Source organism: Ceratotherium simum, chromosome 3 (genome assembly GCF_057802395.1).
Source record: "Ceratotherium simum simum isolate JZ-2026a chromosome 3, ASM5780239v1, whole genome shotgun sequence".
In the NCBI taxonomy this organism is placed as follows: domain Eukaryota; kingdom Metazoa; phylum Chordata; class Mammalia; order Perissodactyla; family Rhinocerotidae; genus Ceratotherium; species Ceratotherium simum.
In genome coordinates this window covers 39,216,826-39,235,326 of record NC_141902.1, presented here as the reverse complement: position 1 = coordinate 39,235,326, position 18,501 = coordinate 39,216,826, and the positions used below count along the sequence as shown (strand labels likewise).

The 18,501-nt window shown below is 47.0% G+C and overlaps 1 protein-coding gene across 1 annotated transcript in view; it reads left to right on the top strand.

Annotated features, from left to right (window-relative positions):
- VPS39 (VPS39 subunit of HOPS complex) overlaps nucleotides 1-17,001 on the top strand; it is a 41,196-nt gene extending 24,195 nt beyond the window's left edge. The window contains exons 11-25 of the mRNA XM_004421457.3: nucleotides 903-1,032; nucleotides 5,875-6,017; nucleotides 7,895-8,038; nucleotides 8,519-8,660; nucleotides 8,801-8,887; nucleotides 9,193-9,266; nucleotides 9,621-9,719; nucleotides 10,338-10,455; nucleotides 10,954-11,082; nucleotides 11,985-12,087; nucleotides 12,314-12,359; nucleotides 13,285-13,434; nucleotides 13,602-13,736; nucleotides 13,993-14,084; nucleotides 14,923-17,001. Coding sequence (XP_004421514.1) covers nucleotides 903-1,032; nucleotides 5,875-6,017; nucleotides 7,895-8,038; nucleotides 8,519-8,660; nucleotides 8,801-8,887; nucleotides 9,193-9,266; nucleotides 9,621-9,719; nucleotides 10,338-10,455; nucleotides 10,954-11,082; nucleotides 11,985-12,087; nucleotides 12,314-12,359; nucleotides 13,285-13,434; nucleotides 13,602-13,736; nucleotides 13,993-14,084; nucleotides 14,923-14,998 — 1,668 coding nt within the window. The 3' untranslated portion in view covers nucleotides 14,999-17,001. The remainder of the gene's footprint in view (nucleotides 1-902; nucleotides 1,033-5,874; nucleotides 6,018-7,894; nucleotides 8,039-8,518; nucleotides 8,661-8,800; nucleotides 8,888-9,192; nucleotides 9,267-9,620; nucleotides 9,720-10,337; nucleotides 10,456-10,953; nucleotides 11,083-11,984; nucleotides 12,088-12,313; nucleotides 12,360-13,284; nucleotides 13,435-13,601; nucleotides 13,737-13,992; nucleotides 14,085-14,922) is intronic.
- The last annotated feature ends 1,500 nt before the right edge of the window (nucleotides 17,002-18,501 follow it).

Below are 18,501 nucleotides of genomic sequence, written 5' to 3'. Positions count from 1 at the left end.
CAAGCAGGAGAGCTCAGGCCAGGGTGATGGCAATAGGAAAGGAAGGGAAAATACTGAGAGACATTTTGAAGGAAGAAATTAAATGTAGTAAAGATTGGATAAAAGGGAGATAAGGGGGAAAAAAGGTTAGAAGGAAGAAACAGATAATAAACAGCTACATTGATTTAGCTTTTACTGTGAACAGGACCTTGCCCAGCTGTGCCAGCTGTGTTAAATGTCTTCCACTCCTGAGCACGCCGTGTTCTCTCTCTGTCATTTTAGGGCCTTGCTCATGTGCTGTCCTCCTTGCCGGGAACACACTCTCCTCCTCCCCTCCCATCTGCCACCTGCCCAGCCTCGCCCGGCTAACTCCAGCTCATCCATTATGTCTCAGTTTACATTCCTCCTGGAATCCTTCCTGGACCCACCGCTCAGACTAAATTGAGTACCCCTCCCACGTGCTTCTGTCATCACTCACCCTGATTTTTTTTTTGGTTTTGATTTTTCCGTTTTTAAACTAAACTTTAGACTTTATTCAGGTTGCACCAGTTTTCCCGTTAATGTCCTTTTTTATGTTCCACGTTCAAATCCAGAAATCACATTGTATTTAGTTGTCATGTATCCTTAGTGTCCTCTGATCTGTGACACTAGGATCTTTCTTAGTCTTTCCTTGTTTTTCATGATCTTGACAGTTTGCAGAAATACTGGTCAGGTATTTTGTAGAAACCCTATTGTATTTTAATCACGTAGTTACTTATCAGTCTTAGGGTTAGACTGTAGGGGCAGTCTGTGAGGGCAGGTGCCCTGTGGCTGTCGTGTACACTTTGGCATATGTCCCTGCTAGGCTGTTGTCTGATATCTTCTGCACACTGAATCAGTATCTGTTGAGTGATGAGCTCTTACCTAGTCTACCCTCTTATTAGGAAATGAAAGATGATTCTGACAGTGAAAAGCAGCAACAGATCCATCACATCAAGAACTTGTATGCCTTCAACCTCTTCTGCCAGAAGCGTTTTGATGAGTCCATGCAGGTCTTTGCTAAGCTTGGCACAGGTAAAAGTGGGTGTGCCTTGGGATAAGGAACTGATGGAGGGAGGGGAAACTGGAAAGGACGGGGAGAATTGATACCAGACTTCTGAGAGTGGGGATGGTTTACACTCATCTAAATTGATCCTCAGACCTAACAGGATCTTGTGGGTGGCCATGGGGGTTACATATTTATAGTCCTAATCTTGTGAATCTGGTCTCACCTATAAATACAGACTTCCAATTTCCCAGGATGATTGGCCCTTGCCGTTAGTGAAAAGTAACAGAAAGTCATTCAAGTCAACATAGTGTGTTTGATCATCTAGTATTTATTGACTGCTGTTCTAGATGAGAGTCCTTAACCTGAGCTTAGTAGGATTAGACAGTAGGTCATTTTTGAGAGCCACATAGGGCAGTGCTGCGAAGCCCTTCCTGTTCTCAGTGTCCTAAAAACTCTAGACACTAGAGCATCGTGTTGAGGGGCAGCTACTCTGGAGTCAGAGTGCCCAACCTCAGGCAAGGCCACTGGACCTCTTTGTGCTTCCATATTCTCCTCTGCAAAATAGGGCGAATAATACTACTTACCTCATGGTGTTGCTGTGAAGATTATGTAAAGTGCTTAGAACAGTATGTGCTACTTAATAAATGCCGTCAGTGTTTGTTGTTATTATCATTATTAAATTTTTCATTTCTGTATATTCCATTTTTGCTAGTTAGGATCAATCTATATATACTTGGTTTGACTCTGTATCATATTATTTATCTTCTCTTTTCTCCTCTTCTTTGCTTTGTATTTTTTCCACCTTCCATCAACCTTGGCCAGTAATGAACTGTGGTAGCTCCCTATATCATTTAAGGTTCTTGGTTGTGAGCAATGGAGAGCAATTCTGGATAATGTAAGCTGATCTGGATAAATTAAGCATAGTTTATTGGAATATTAGGGGAGTGGCAGGTAGAGGAGCCCACAAAATTAATGGAGGACGAGGCTCAGGAATTATGGGAACCAAGGGAGCTCTGGAGGATCTCCCAGCAGGAAACAGGAAGCCAGACAGTAATCCCTTTGCAGACAGAAGAGGCTGGGCAGTCCTCCACTGGCACAGCCACTTCCTTAACTGTCACTGCTGCCACCTCCCCTGTTGCATCCTCAATAAAAATTGCCCCCTACAAGCTTGTATTAGCTATCTAATGCTATGTAACAAATCATCTGAAAACTTAGTGGCTTAAAATAACAAATCATCTGTTATCTCTCTGGGTATCTGTTGGTAGGAATTTGAGAAGGGCTCAGCTGGGCAGTTCTTGCTTGGGGTCTCTCATGTGGTTGCAGTTGTATGTTGGCTGGGCTGCCTTCGTTTGAAGTCTTGACTGGGCTAGAGGATCCACTTCCCAAGGTGGCTCATGCTCATAGCTGACAAGGTGGTGCTGGTTGTGGGCTGGGGGCCTCAGTTCTTGTTCGAGTGGGTCTCTCCACAGGGCTGCCTGAATGTCCTCATGCAGAGTGTCTAGCTTTTCCCAGAGGGAGCAATCCAGGAGACCTGGGTGGAAGCCTCAGTCCCTTTTATGATGGTCCCTTCTGCCCTATTCTGTTGATTTACAAGGGCCCTCCAAGTTCAAGGCAAGGGAACACAGACCCCATCTCTTGATGGAGGAGTATCAATGTTACATAAAAGAAGCACGTAGGATGGGGTATGTGTTGGTGTGTGCCACACTGCTTGTCATCCTTGCATCACTTTTTCAAGATCAAGGGGATCTGATTGGCCTTGATTAGGCCATGTTCTCACTTCCTCTGATTGTACCAGAGGTGGAAAAAGAGGTTGTGGCTGCCCTCTGCTTCTGAAGCAGTGTAGGTGCCTACAGTTATTCTCCCACCGAGACTACACATAGTGTGGAAGAGGGAGCTCACCAAAAGGAAATAGGTTGCTGTTAAGAAGGGGGATGAAGCTGGGCAGCCTGAAATTGATAAATATCTACCATCCTTCCTCTGAATGAACTCATTTGGGGCACATTTATTTTCAGTGTGTCACAGCTCTTTGGAAAGACACTGGACTAATAAGCAAGAACTGCCATAGTAACTGGACCCTTTTTCCATGTACCACATACTTGAACCCCAATCCTAAAGCTTTAAAATCAATCCTAATGAAGCTGCTACCTTTCAGTTTATTCATTCCACAAACATATACTGAGCTCTTAGCGAGTGCAGTGCACTCTCCTGTGCACCAAGCAACAGTAATCAGACAGGAATTCTGCTTTCAAAGAGCAGTCTCAGAGGGAAGCTAAGGCACAGTAGACCTTTACCAGTGGCAGAAGGAGATGTGTGCCAATGGCGATGTTGTCTTGGGGGCAGCCGGCTATTGACTGGACCTTTCAGGCAGCACCTCTGTTGACTGACCTCAGTCTAAGGTCTGGTCCTCAGGTCCAGAAGTAGATATTCTGAGTACCTCCAGAGATCATCAGACTACTGGTGACAGGCTGACCCTGACCAGAATCGCATGAGACCAATATGTTAACAGAATATCCCTTTATTTATTTATAGTAGGGAAGCTAGATCCCTTTCCAGTGGCCAGAATATTCATACATGGCACCCAGGGCACTTTTTAAATGTATATTGAGGTGCAGGCATTTTTGCTACAATGCCTTGAATGTGGACCTGCAAAACTTTATATTCTATAAAAATACTCACAAAAAAATAACAGGAAAAATATGTTTATGGGAAATTTATGGGAAAAATAAGGTTGGAGCAGACCACTGAAAACTTAGGCAACTTGCTAAGTGAAGCACTAATAAAAACAGTTAACAATCCTACTACAATTAAATTCCTACTGGTGTTGTTACCCAGCATGATAGTCCTTTGCAGTCTTAAACCCTGAGGCTGTGCTTTCTCATTTGAGATACAGATCTTTGAGAACATTTGCTTCTGATAGAAACTAGTTTCATCCAAGCGAAAAATCTAATCCTGGGTATAGACTTCTTTATGAGACCCCCCCAAAAAATTAAGACGGAGGAAACATCTTTGCTTCATTTTTTACTCTCAGCTTTTCCAGATGGCTTAATTTAATAGAAAGTCTAGTGGTTTCTGAAGCTTCTAACTAGCCATGACTTGCACAAAAGAGGACTCTTCTGTAGGATTTCCAGTTCTTTTCTTCAGGTCTCCCTGCACAGTTAAGCCTTTCTCTTTAGTTGTGAGAAAGTTTGCCCCTGCTCATTTCAAAACATTAACAAGCTGGGGAAAATCACATATAAACCAACACAACTTTTGCCTCATACAGACATCATTCCCCCCTTACCAACTATGCATGAGCTAATTCATGTTCAAGAAACTTGGGTTGTAGCAGAACAGAGTGTACCTGGGGTCCCAAGTCAGAAGACTTCTTCGGGGCACAGAGCTGGAGTAAAAGGAAGTCTTGTGGAGGCGTGTGTCTTCTGAGCCAGAGGGAGGCCTGCTGCAGAGAACTGCAGAGAACTCAAGTGGCTGGAATATCGTACTACCAGGCCATGTCCTCTTGGCCTCCTAATGCAGGATGGACTGGGCCCAGGTTTGCTTCCCTGCCCCTCCCTGTCCTGTGTCCCACAGATAGGCCCCCTCATAAGGGTGTCATATTTCTACCCCTTGTGAGTCAGGAAGAAGCTCTGTCTTCTCCCAGTGAGGACATAGGGCCTGTGAGTGGACGTTAGCAAGTCTGTGAACCATCCTAGTCTTGATGTAAAATTTTGTTCATATGTGGGTTTTTATGGAGAGAGGATCAGTACCTTTCATCAAATTCTCTAAGATCCTAAAAATGTTTAAGAACCACTATTTTAGAGTTATTTCCTTGTGGCAACCTACAACTGACACATAAAAAGCTGTAATGCCAAGTAGAAAGGTGTGTGCTACAGGTCTTCACAGGAGGGCTTGATGAGAAGACTCACTGCCTCGAGGCCCTGGATTGTGGGGTCTTGGTGGTCGAGTGTGATGGTGTGGAATGGCAAGAGCGTGAGTGAGATAGTTCTTATATTTCTTGAGACTCATATTTAGATCTTGAAATTGAGCCTTGGACTGTTGAATTGGTTCAAATACCACTATATTCATTATTTACTCATTTATTCTTTTACTCATCGAAAGTTTCATCAGGCTTCTACCATGTGCTGAAGACTATTCTAGGTGCTAAGCAGTGGGCTTATATTCTGATGGGGAGGGGGCAGACAACAAAATAAATAAGCAAAATTATAATGTTGGGAAATGATAAGTACTAAGAAAACTAAAGCAGGGGAAAAGGGATAGAGTACTGAAGATAGGAGTTAGGATTGCAATTTAAGATAAAATGGCTAGGGAAGGAGTCTCTGAGAAGGAGACATTTCAGTTACGGTCCAAAGGAGGTGATTTAATGAGCCATACAGACATCTGGGGTGTAGCATCCAGGCAGAGGGAACAGCCAGCGCAGGTGCGGTGAGATTGGAAGAATGCCTGGTATGTTCAGGGAACAGCCGGATCCATGTGGCTAGAGCAGAGTTGATCTGCATACGGGATGTGATTCCATTGTTAATTACATGTCTGTGTTATACTGGGGATTGATTCAACGTGTGGCATAATCCTGGACTCAGAGAACATATTTCTCCACAGGCTAGTCAGATAAGCATTGTCAGTACCAGCTCTGCCTTCGGCCCTGGGCTTCAGGGATAAATGACATGTTATATGTCCACAAAGAGCTTGCATGTAAAACTGCTAAGTAATACATTGGGATAAGTGTGAAAAAGGTCTCCAGGAGCATGGAGAAATAAGTGAGGAGGTCTGCCCAGGAGGAAGGGAGGGGGGAGGTGAGCTGGGCCCTGGAGGATGAGAAGGAAAAGTGGAGTGTAAAGAAAGGTGTAGCGGAATCATGTTTACCTTCCATGTAGATCCTACCCACGTCATGGGCCTGTACCCAGACCTGCTGCCCACCGACTACAGGAAGCAGCTGCAGTATCCTAACCCGCTGCCAGTGCTCTCCGGGGCTGAACTGGAGAAGGCTCACTTAGCTCTGATTGACTACCTAACACAGGTGGGTATAATAGAGAGAGGTATGCAAGAGTTTAGCTGGGAGCCCCAGTACCTGCTTCTCTATGGCAGGGAATTAAGGGCCTTCTGTCATGCAACAGGCATTCTAGAGAATGCTCTAGAAGTCTGGGTGGGCACATTCCTTTCTGCTTCATCTCCCTGCTCAGCAGTGCCATTGAGCTGTCTTTTGCCAAATCTTGATACCAGGAAACACACTCAATTCCTGGTCAATTCATAGTAAGCTATTACAGGAACTAAAAAGAGTAAATTTTAGTTGATAGAAAAAAATAAATTTTTTAAAACAAACTTTTTTGGAGCATATGTTCTTTTGGAAAAAATACCTGCTTTATGCAGGAAACTTGGAAAATGCAGAAAAGTATAAAGCAAAATTACAAATCACCTATAACTCTACCACCTAGAGAAACGTAACTAACATTTTAGTGTTGTCCTTCCAGACTTTTATATGTTATTTGTGAATTTGTTTTTGGTTTTTTATTTATTGCAAATGGATATCAAACTATATATTGTTTTATAGCTTACTTTTAAAAAATTTAGGCATATATTGGGAAAGTCCTTCCTTGTCAATAAATATTCTTCTATAACATTTTTTTTTTAGGATCAATATTTAGATTTAAATTTTGTTCGATTTACTGTTATGGACAGATAAGTGAAATTTTCAAGTCAACACTAAAACTAATATCTCCATTAAAGTCTCTTAAGCCTGAACTGCTGTCACAGAAGGTTACTATTTATTTCCCACGCACCCACTCGGAGTCGGAGAACTTAGTAAATTTTTTCCCCTGAAGTGTTCTGCAGACCTTTGTAAGGGGTCTCCTGGGTAGGCAGTGAGTATTGCTAGGAAAATTGTAAGCTGGCTTCCTGCCATCTGCTTCTGGGTCAGTGAGTGTCCTGCAGGTCTGATCAGGCATGCATAGCCTTGGCACTTCCTTGACATTGGTCTCTAGGGGTACCCAGCTGTGGCTAGGAGCCTGCAGGGAGCACACAAACTTGCCTCTGTCTACATACTGCATGGCCTGTGTGCCAAGTGAAAAAGGTTCCTGGGGCAGACTGTCTCCCAAGCCTATGGCATTAAAGGAGGCCTTCTATTGCCAATGTCTTAAGCATTAGGACAAGCACACATTCTTCCCTGGCCTTCTCCACTGGCATTTGGAATGTGTGAAGTTAACTGGTAGAGCATATCAGACCGTGGGCATTGCCAGACACAAAATAGTACAAACTGGATGATTCCATTTATATGAAGTTCTAGAATAGGTAAAAACTAATCTCTAGTGATAGAAATCATTTCAGTGGGGTAGAGGTTGGGGGATTCTTTGGGAAGAGCACAAGGGAACTTTCTGGAGTGATAGAAATGTTCTGTTCCTCAGTTGGGGTGGTGGTTACATACATGTATATCTCTGTCAAAATGCATCTAATAGTATACTTTAAAAGGGTACATTTTATTGTATGTAACTTATACCTCAATGAAGTTGATTTAAAAAAAAAATAAAAGAACATGGGCTTTGGAATCAGACCCTAATTTGAAACCTGCCTCTTGCCCCTTACGAGATATCTAATATCTGTGCCTTGGGTTCTTCACTTGTAAAATGGGGATAATAATACCTGCATTTATTTTAGGTTTAAAATAGGATAAAATAAAGTGCTTGACATAGTGTGTGGTGTGTAGTAAATACTCAATAAATAATTGTGATTGTCTCTGTAGTTGGCAGTCATCTGTTTTGATCCCTGATAAAAATTGGATGCAATGTGAGATCAAGGTAGAGAGGTGTGAGCTGATTTGGAGGTATTTGGAATTACCTGGTAACTCAAGTGATAAAAGAAGATTTAGTTCCAGCCTTGAACCCCAATTTTTGGCCTTTGCAGAAACGAAGCCAACTGGTAAAGAAGCTGAATGACTCTGATCACCAGTCTAGCACCTCCCCACTCATGGAGGGCACTCCCACCATCAAATCCAAGAAGAAGCTGTTGCAAATCATTGACACCACGCTGCTCAAGTGCTACCTCCACGTGAGTTCTCCCAGCACTCGGGTACCCACAGACCCCTAGTTCCCAGGAACTAGGAAAGTGCCACTTTGGGGTACCTACCACTAGTAAGAGTGAAATCTTTGATGATGGGAACCACCTGGTCTTTGTTTGACATCTGTGAGCTTCTTGGAATTAAGAGGATAAGGCAAGATACTGACCCAGAATCTTACAGTGGGCCGGTCTTCTCTGGGTAGATTTGGGTTAGTGCTACAGTGTGAACAGGGACAGTATTTCATCAAAGAAAATATCCCCTTCCTCTCCCCTCCACCAAGGAAAAGTTAAAACATGTTGTGTGAAAGAGCATAGTGCTATAGAGGCCACTACCTGTAGTCCTGAAAAAGGGTTGTTTGCTTTCTCTTGCTTGTGTTACATCCCTGGCCTTTCAGCCTGAAGCAGGCCCAGGCCACGTAAAGGAGGGCTCCCCAGGAAGGAGTTTCCGCTGAAGTCCTGCTTCCTCTGCAGACGAACGTGGCCCTGGTGGCCCCCTTACTGCGCCTGGAGAACAATCACTGTCACATCGAAGAGAGCGAGCATGTGCTGAAGAAGGCTCACAAGTACAGTGAACTGATAATCCTGTATGAGAAGAAGGGGCTCCACGAGAAAGGTGACCAGGGGAGGGAGTTTCTCTGATCTGGGAGGGTCTCTTGTATGTTGACAGGGGAAACCCACTGGGGTGTGATATATATTCCATGGGGATGTGCCTTGGAAGAGGCTCTTGACCTTGTTCCTGGGATTCATGGCCAGCTCTGCAGGTGCTGGTGGACCAGTCCAAGAAAGCTAACTCCCCTCTGAAAGGCCATGAGCGGACTGTGCAGTACCTGCAACATCTGGGTAAGTCCAACTTTTGAAAGGGATTGCATTCAAATCCATTTCTGATTCCGGCTTGTCAGTTCCCTCCATCCCTTGTGTTCCCCCACTTTGTTCCTCCAGTTGGGGTAAAAGTCCCCCAGTAGTGGAACCATGACAACTCCTTGGTATGTAGCCAGCCCCAGTAGGGCCAACCAGCCCTGAGTGACTGGTACTTGGACAGAGCTGTCTTCTCTAGAAAATAAATTCTGGGGCACCTGGCACCTGCCTTCCCAGTTCTGTGGGCAGGGTGGGCTTCAGCTGCTGACAAGTCTTACTTTTCTCTCTAGGCACAGAAAACCTGCATTTGATTTTTTCCTACTCCGTGTGGGTGCTGAGAGACTTCCCAGAGGATGGCCTGAAGGTGGGTCACAGGGGTCCCTTGCATTTTTCTAGTACCACAGTTGGTCCAGATCCTACTTAGGACAGTGGTGGATGGAGGAGAGAGGAAAGATTCATGCACTTTCTCTTTTTCAAAAGAGTAGATGGGAAACATGAGACGACAGTGTAGTGTAGTGGGAAGAGCCTTGCACAGACATCAGGAGACCTGCGACGTAGTCTGTCACACACCAACTAGCTACAGATGCCTTCTTGTACGCCCTTCCCAAGTCCCACACTCCAGAAGTCTGTCCACTTGACTTTCCCCTTGTGTGTGTGTGTGTTGGGCAGCATTGCAGTCAGATAGTGCTGCTGCTGGAACTCGGGTTTCTTCCAACAGATATTTACAGAAGACCTCCCAGAGGTGGAGTCTCTACCACGAGATCGCGTGCTCAGCTTCTTAGTAGAGAATTTTAAGGGTCTGGCTATTCCTTATCTGGTAAGATATTTTTTGGTCTGAACTAAAAAGCTTTAAACCCGGAATTCAGGTCCACATGGGTCAGTTACTGGGCAGTTTAGATTGGGGTTTGTGTCCATTGGGGATTGGTAGAAATGTAAGGAAGAAGGTTACTTCAGCGTGCTCTGAAGAAAGAGATCCCAGTAGACCAAGCTGGAAATGTTACTTTTTGATATTACTTTGTAAATCTAGGTCAAGTACAGAGGGATAAAAGAGAATGGTGTTCGAGGAAAACATTTCAAAGCCACATTTGTACAGCCAAACTCAACTGTGACCACAGGACAACCAAATTGGTTTTAAGTACCAGAATGCAACTATTTAATCTTAATTCTGTGGGCAGATGTGAGAGTTTGGAGGATTATGGGACAAAATTAATAAAGGAGCTTAGATTGGAAATCAAGAAAATAATTCCTAACATTGCTGGGTTGTATTGCAAAATTTCCTGGTGGTTTTAGAAGAGCTATCTCTTGGTAATCTTTGCAGCTTAATTAGGGGACAGTCTGGATGGGACCTGCTGGGCCTTAAAAATGTGAGGGAGATTGGGTGAGTGAGCTGGGTCACAGCATAGAGGGTACCAGGCAGACCTACGTCTCGCCTCAGGAACACGTCATCCATGTTTGGGAGGAGACGGGCTCTCGGTTCCACAACTGCCTGATCCAGCTGTACTGTGAGAAGGTGCAAGGTCTGATGAAGGAGTATCTCCTGTCCTTCCCGGCAGGTACCAGTCCTTGTAGAAAGCCAAGTGGCCCTGGGCTTTAGAGGCAAGCTAGGACCCAAGGGTGCTGTGTGTGGGGTAGGGAAGCAGACCTCACCCTTCTCCATGGGCCCAGGTGGGTGGGAAGTTCCTCAGAGGAGCCAGGGCAGCTAAGTGACCCAGGACGTGAAGCTCAGGAGCTATTACCTGGATCTGGGCATCTCAGAGCATCACCCCTGGGGGAGGAGGAAGATCTGTCTGCAAGATGACAGCTGTGCTGATAAGAAATAAGTTTGCCTACCAGAGTGTTTCTCTATGCAGCTTGTTTTTTTTTACCTCAAGCTGATGTTTTGGGGCCCTGTGGAGACCATAAATTAAGAAAAGTCCAACTGGAACCAACCATGGAGGCCTTTTCTGGTCATTGTGGTGACATCACTGAACCCCATCCCCCTCGTTTTTCGTGACAACCCCACATTGCTGCCCAACAGCATCCATTCATGTTGAACTTGGTTTCCCTTAAAGGCAAAACTCCAGTCCCTGCCGGAGAGGAAGAGGGTGAGCTAGGAGAATATCGACGGAGGCTTCTTATGTTCTTGGAAATTTCTGGTTACTATGATCCAGGCCGGCTCATCTGTGACTTTCCTTTTGATGGTGAGTGTCTGGCTTATGGCCAGAAGCCACTTCAGCTGAAGGTAATGCAAAACCGATCTTTCGTTTTTCCCAATCCCCAACCCTCCAAAAGGGGGGCCTGGGAAAAACCACATGTTTCAGGCTAGTGCTCCTGTTCTGTCCTCTCTGAAGCCTCTCTTTTGTACCGTGACTGAGAGGAGTCTCTTCTGAGTGTCAACCACATGTTAATTGATAGCCAGCTTGAAACCTATTTATTACCTCAGTGCATGTCTGTGGCCAGGTTCATTGTTAGCCATATTTGTAATCTGGCATAATTTGCCAGACACGTTTGTCTGATGTATAGACTCCGTGAGAGCCGACACCAAGTGTTTGCTCACCTTAGCTGAAGTGCCTGGCACGTTGTGGTGCTTATCATGTGCTTGGCTTTTGAATGAGTGTTCTCACCCAGTTTATAAGTGATCACAAAAAGGTGGGATAAAGTACCTCCTAAAGTAGCTCCCTCCACCCTTATTTTTTTTTTTTTGTCAGGAAGATCAGCCCTGAGCTAACATCTGCCAATCCTCCTCTTTTTGCTGAGGAAGACTGGCCGTGGGCTAACATCCGTGCCCATCTTCCTCCACTTTATATGGGATGCCGCCACAGCATGGCTTGCCAAGTGGTGTGTCGGTGCGTGCCCGGTATCCGAACCGGCGAACCCCGGGCCGCTGCAGTGGAGCGCACGCACTTAACTGCTTGAGCCACCGGGCCAGCCCCTCCACCCTTTTTTAAATTTTAGTAATTTTCTCCTTGAAAAAATCCCAGGTAATAAAAATATATTCTGCCAATTTATTTTGCCCCAATATCCATTTCTCTAATAGCCTAGCCCCCGGCCTCATACTTACATAATGGTGGTGATGGTTACTTGCGCTCCTTTTTCCTCGCAGGCCTATTGGAAGAACGTGCTCTCCTGCTGGGACGCATGGGGAAGCATGAGCAAGCTCTCTTCATCTATGTCCACATCCTAAAGGATACACGGATGGCTGAGGAGTATGTTGACCCTGACATCCACCTCCCAAGGGGTCTAAAAGCAGGTCCCCCAGAGAGACGAGAGGCATGAGAGGCTAAGAAAGCCGCCTCGCCTCCACTCTGCAACGGGAGTGAGAGTCACCTCTTGGCCCCTAGTTTTGGCTCTCATTAGGTGCTTGTGCAGGCAGCATCGGTGACCTTCTCTAGACGGCCCCCTGGCCTGGTCTCACCACTTTCTCCCTTACAGGTACTGCCACAAGCATTATGACCAAAACAAAGATGGCAACAAAGATGTAAGTAGTGACCCTGGCCCCCGGGGAGCATGTGTGCATTTCACTGTCCCTCTTAGCATACCTGACCCCCTCTGGTTTGGCCACTGGTGACACTGGTATGAATTGCAAGATAAGACAGGGCACGGGTCAGTGCACTGATGGACTCTGCATGTCCATATTTAGGGAGAGGCAGGGTGACCATACATCCTGCTCTGCTTGGATAGTTCTGGATTACCTCTGTTGTCATCTGTGGGATTATTAGTAGCGCCCCTGCCTCTTTACTCTCAAAAGAGTCCTGACTTGTATAATAAATTATGTGGTCAGCCTATTGAGAAGGAACAGCTGACAGTTCTGATAAGGTGCACATATGTGCTCTGTCTAGAATGCACATGGATTTGTCAATATTTGGAGACATTTTTGATTGTCGTGACTGGTGGTGTGGATGCTACTGGAATCTAGGAGGTAGAGGCCAGAGTTACTGCTAAGCAATGCCCAGGCCAGCCCCGACAAAGAATTGTCCAGCCCAAAATGTTGAGTGCTGGCACCAGAAGGAAATGGTACTGGCACCAGAAGGAAGTGTGGCACTTCATCTTGGGTTAGTCCTCACCTGCCAAAATGTGACAGGGTCTCAAAACCAAAGGAAACCAAGGGTCTTTTTAAGTCATTTTGCAGTGTTGGCATTTTGTCAACAGTATAATGCTGAACAAATACAAGGCATTTGATTTTTTCTCTCAGGGAAAAAACATAGTCCTTAATTTTTAACATCTTCAGTTGGCTATTTGACTTTACCAAAATCCTTTAAAAGGTGAAAAGTGATGAGCTTTAAATGCTCCCTGAAAGCTGTTCTATAGACCAACGCCTCTCCTCTTTAGGTGTGGTCCTGCTGGGGGGTTCTGGGAGGGTGGCTGCCAGCCTGATGTGCGTGCCTCATACCTGTATGAGACAGGTGTATCTGTCCCTGCTCCGGATGTACCTGTCGCCACCCAGTGTTCACTGCCTGGGGCCAGTCAAGCTGGAACTGCTGGAGCCACAAGCCAACCTCCAGGCCGCCCTGCAGGTCCTCGAGCTGCACCACAGCAAACTGGATACCACCAAGGTCAGGAGCGCTTCTCGGGGAGACGGAGGGCGCTTGCAGGGAGCATTGACTGGGAAGAGAGGACAGAGAAGGGGGATGGGGTTGGAGAGCTCTTGTAGCCTCAGACGTTTCCTCAGCCTCACTCCTGTTCCACCTCACCCTGTTCCCATCTCTGTTCCCGTCTCTAGGCCATCAACCTTCTGCCAGCAAACACTCAGATTAATGATATACGCATCTTTCTGGAAAAGGTCTTGGAAGAAAATGCACAAAAGAAACGGTTCAATCAAGTGCTCAAGAACCTTCTCCACGCAGAGTTCTTGAGGGTATGAACCTTCCAGCCTCTAGGGTGGGGCTGTACTGTTTAGTATGAGACGGTTACATATATTCCCTGTAGACAAGGAGAGGTTTGTGTTCCTTTAACACTGTCGCTCAGCTGATCCAGTAACCAGCTTGACATTTAGTTGCAAGTGCTTCATTTAGAGGAATCTGTGTGGGCTGGGAGAGGAGACAGTGCCCGCCTCTGCCCTCTGTTCTACGTGCCGGACGTGGGACTCTCCCCCGATCTCTCTGGTCCTCCAGGTCCAGGAGGAGCGGATTTTACACCAGCAGGTGAAGTGCATCATCACGGAGGAGAAGGTGTGCATGGTGTGTAAGAAGAAGATTGGGAACAGGTGAGCCTCCTCCACAGCTGTGCCTCATCAGCTCTGATGTGGGTCACGCTCAGGATGGATTTCTGCCCTTTAACTGAAGAGGAAAGCGCGGCTGCTGACTCTCCTGGCTGCTGGTAGTTCTTGAGCCTCCAGAGGGCAGTCCATGTTGTCTGTTAGGGGTGGGCTTTGAGAATTTAAAGACTCAAAATGTATGGCATGGGGCGCTTGATTTCTTGCCCATAAAGCCCTTCCCCTCTGGCAGCTAGAAATTGTGATGTAGCCAGTGGGTATGTGGGAGCTGTATGTGGGCAGAAAGTCCTTATCTTTTAAGGATGTGCCTCTGAAGGAAGAAAAAGATCTTTCAACCTGCTACCTCACGACTTGAGTAAAATCCTGAGCCAGTATCATTCTGTTTTGAAGCATATACTCTAGTCGATTCCCTTTCCTTTGAAAGAGAGTGATTTGTCCTTTTTTGTGTATGGCTGGAAGAATCCTTTTCTTTAGAGAGACCTAACTTGTCCTTTGTTAGAATTTGCCTGACATTTGTTCCAATGAGCATCGTCAGCTCTCAGTGAGCACTGCTGAGCCAGGCTGGTGTACTGCCCCATCTGCCCGTGAGCTTCACAGTGATGACTTAACAAGAAATGTCCCCGTGTGCTCAAACTGTGTGGACCTCATCCTCTGTTCGGTTATTTGACAGAGATGGTGGCTACATAAATCCAGAGACCCTCGGGGCAGACTGCTCTTTGGTTAGGGAGGGCTGCTTCTGAGATGGCTCTGGGTAAGGTACCTTTTCCAGGTAAGAAGTGGTCCTCTCCTAGAGGCAGCCTCACTCCTGAGTCATTTTCCTTCCCTGCAGTGCTTTTGCAAGATACCCCAACGGAGTGGTCGTGCACTACTTCTGTTCCAAAGAGGTAAACCCGGCTGACACCTGAGCCCAGCATGCCAAGGACTCAGCAGATGGACAGCTCGGCTATCCAAGAGAGGGGAAGGAGCACTGGCCTTAGGAATCAGGGGCCACTGCCACCACCAGGTGTCTCCCATTTGGACACTACTGGCCACCTTGTGCCCGGGAACATCTCTGAATTAATCAGACTCATGGTCTGGCGTTGCCAGCTTTTTAATAGAAAAAGATTAGTTACACCTTCTATACCATTATGTTGCAGGCAATTCTAGAGAATTTAATATGTGGTTGGACAGGAGGAGGTGGGGCAGGCCACCGTCTCGCCTTGCATACCAGTCACCTGAATAAGGAAACTGTCTGAAGTGTTTGTAACTCTGGGGCTGTTTCTTCAGTGTTTTCTATTAAGAAACCTGCAGGACTTTCCAGAGCCCTCAGCGTGGCCGAGTCCTGGGAGAGGAGAGCAGTGCTAGAGCTGCTCTCACTGCAGAGGCCTCGTGCCCTTGGTGATGACAGTCACTGCCCCATAGTCGCAGTCCCTGTGTCCCCCAGTGGTCTCCCCACTCGTCTCTTTATTTTCAGTCTCCTTTTCTTTCTCACTATTTATTTTCTTCCCTTATCTCGCCCCTCACTGCTCCACCTAGGCTTTCTCTCCCATTTTCCTGACACTGGGAATAACTAATATTTTAAGTAAGGTAAAGTGAGAAGCAAGAGGAAGCCTCAGTCCTAAGAATACGTTGATAATTGGTTGTCAGGTGTGTTGTAAATAGATCTTCCTCGGACTGTAAGCCCTATGCCTGGGAGCTTAGGAGAACGTCCCTCTCTGTCCCCTCGGGGCCGAGTGTGAGGGAGCCCTGAGGATGGACTGCACTGGGTGTACGACCTCTCAGGCAGACATCCACAGAGGCTCCTGCTCTGGTTCACCCAGCAGCCGCCCAGGGCAGGCTGGTTCATCTCTGTGAGCGGAGTGCTTCGTGCTGTGGCGCCTTTCTCTTTGCAGCCATGTTACCCACTACCTTACGGCTCAGACTGGCCGTGCTTCTCCAGTCTCTGGGCAGGAGTTGGACGATTGTGCTGGGTGGATCTCTGCAACACACGGGGAATGATCAGATCAGGAGCTGACAGTGACATGATGGCGTGCTTGTGAGGTGCTTGGGGACAGCCGGGGGTGTGGCAGGAGCAGCACTGGGTTGATGAAATAACTCACTGCCAAGTCTGTTGAGCACTTGTGTGTGTGGGGACCCTGCCTCCCACAGGGCACTGGAGGTGCACAGGAGTGTCTAGCACTGCAGGCTGAGGATACATGAGAGAGTGGCCCTGCATCCTGTCCTCCCTGGGGTTTAGCAGGCTCGCCATCCTGTTGCCCCAGTGTCTTTAATGGTAGTGAGTGAGGGTGGGTGACGGTGCCCAACACTGACACTGTTTTAGTGGCCTGTCCTTGACATGCCATGATTTTTTAAACTGCAGCACCGTGCTGTTTCGGGCCTGTGTTATAGACTAGGCTCCTCCCAGGCACGCTCACTGTGGAGGGTCTGTGAGTGCCCTCAGCATCACTCGCAGAGATCGGGATTCTGCTCAGCTTTGGAGGGCGAGGAGTCCTTCACAAGAGCCACGTCCCAACCGGCCACACCCCCCACAAGAAGCAGTGCTGCCCTGGGCGTCCTTTGCACAACCAGCTCCGACAAGCCTCCTCTGGGAGCAGCAGTACAATCGTCAGGCCAGCCCTCCGCTGTGCAGCAGAAACTCGCCCCGCCATGCGAACCCTCCCTCCTGGCCTGCTGTGTTTGTATCTTCCATTCCCATTACCTGTGTGGCACATGTGTCTGAAGCAATAGAATGAAGTATATGTTTTTTCTTCCTTCTGGAATATGTAAATGACCCAATTTTTCCAAACTCCATTCTTCCTTCCGTAGCCTCTCTCTGCCCTCGGAGGAGGGGTGGAGAAGGCTGGAAATGAAAGCTCTGTAATGAGGACTGATGAGGATCTCTCATAATAAACATCATGAAGTAAGAAACCAAGCCTGTTTGGGTCTCTTTTTTCCCCCTTCCTGTGGAATTTGATGAAAATAACGAGAGGATAATATTTTAGCAGAGAATTGAGAGGAACAAGCCAATTAGTGACTAAGAAAAAAAAAATTACTGTAACACTTCTGTCATGTGTGTCTCGATCTGTGCACCCAGCACAGCTGATGCGGCTGGTGGCTGCTGTATTGACAGCACAGATATAGAACATTTCTAGCATCACCAAGTTCTTCTGGGCCACTGGAATGCTAGTTAATCCCAGTTGTTTCCCCCTTCACCTATTAGTTTCTCGTGCCTCTTCCTGCGGCTCATAGTGACTGGGAGGGTCATGGAATTGGTGGGCTTGAGGGACTCAGAAATGTTTGAGAAGTGGAGAAGTGCTGGTTCACTTCAGCCAGCTCCAAAAAGGCAATTTGGTTCTTCTGTGTCCCCACCTTGAGCCCCCACAGATCCCCCATCTGTGATCATCCTGAGTTTTCTCTGGGGTGAAAACGTCTGGAACTAAAGAGGTGTGACTGTATTGAGGCACAGGGCAGACAACTCCCAGGAGGGAGTGTGGTACAGCCCAGAAAGCACTCAAGTCAGGAGCACTGGATGCTGGACTGGCTCTGCCCCCAGCCTGCTCCGTGTACCCCTCGGGCTCCTCTGGTGTGGATCCGTGGGTCCTATACACATTGTGCACAGAGATCACTAGGGGCGTTGGACTCAGGCATTTCTGAGACCACAGCACAGAATTCATGCTCCAAATTAAGCAGAAACAGGCAGTCACATCCCCTTTTGTTCTGGGAGTTACTGTTCTGAACTTGCCTACAGAGTTCATTTTGGAGTTGAATCACCTCTTTTTTGGATGTTGTTTTTTGTCTCCACCTTGGGCCTTGGGGAGGAGAGTGGTGATGACTAGCTCTTGGTTGAGGAACAGAAATTTATCTCCCAACAGCTCACTGCCCCAGACAGCCTTTCTTCTTCTGGAGACTGTGCCTGTCTCGGCCACCTAGATAGTTGTGGTCCACAGAAAAGGGGATGTCACATACTATCTGGAGCCTAAGGCTTATGATGGTTGAAAGAGAACTCTCTAGAACCTTTATCTTTAGGAGCTTAAGGACAGGCAGACCTGCTTTTTACCTGCTCTTATGGATACCACGTGATCATATCCCTACCTCTGTACATGGACCATCCAGGTATTTCCACTGATCCAGGAAGAGGCCTGGGCAGAATCCACAGGGAGTCATGGGGCCATGAATTTCTTCAGGATATGGATGGGCCCTCCTCACCTTTGGTTCCCTGGCCTAGTGCAGGTCTGGCACACAGCAGGCTCCCAGTGTTTGGAGAGTCAGTGAGGGAGGGAGGCCACAAGAGATTAGAAACACCTTTGAGTCCAGATGAGACCAAACCACAGATTTCCGTGTTTCTGTTCAAGAGCCGTGGGGAAGGTGGGACTTGAAAGGCGGTTGGTTTTAGGCTTTTTGGATAGCTGGAGACGAGGCCCGTGATGCAGCACCTCCTGGCTGCTGTTCC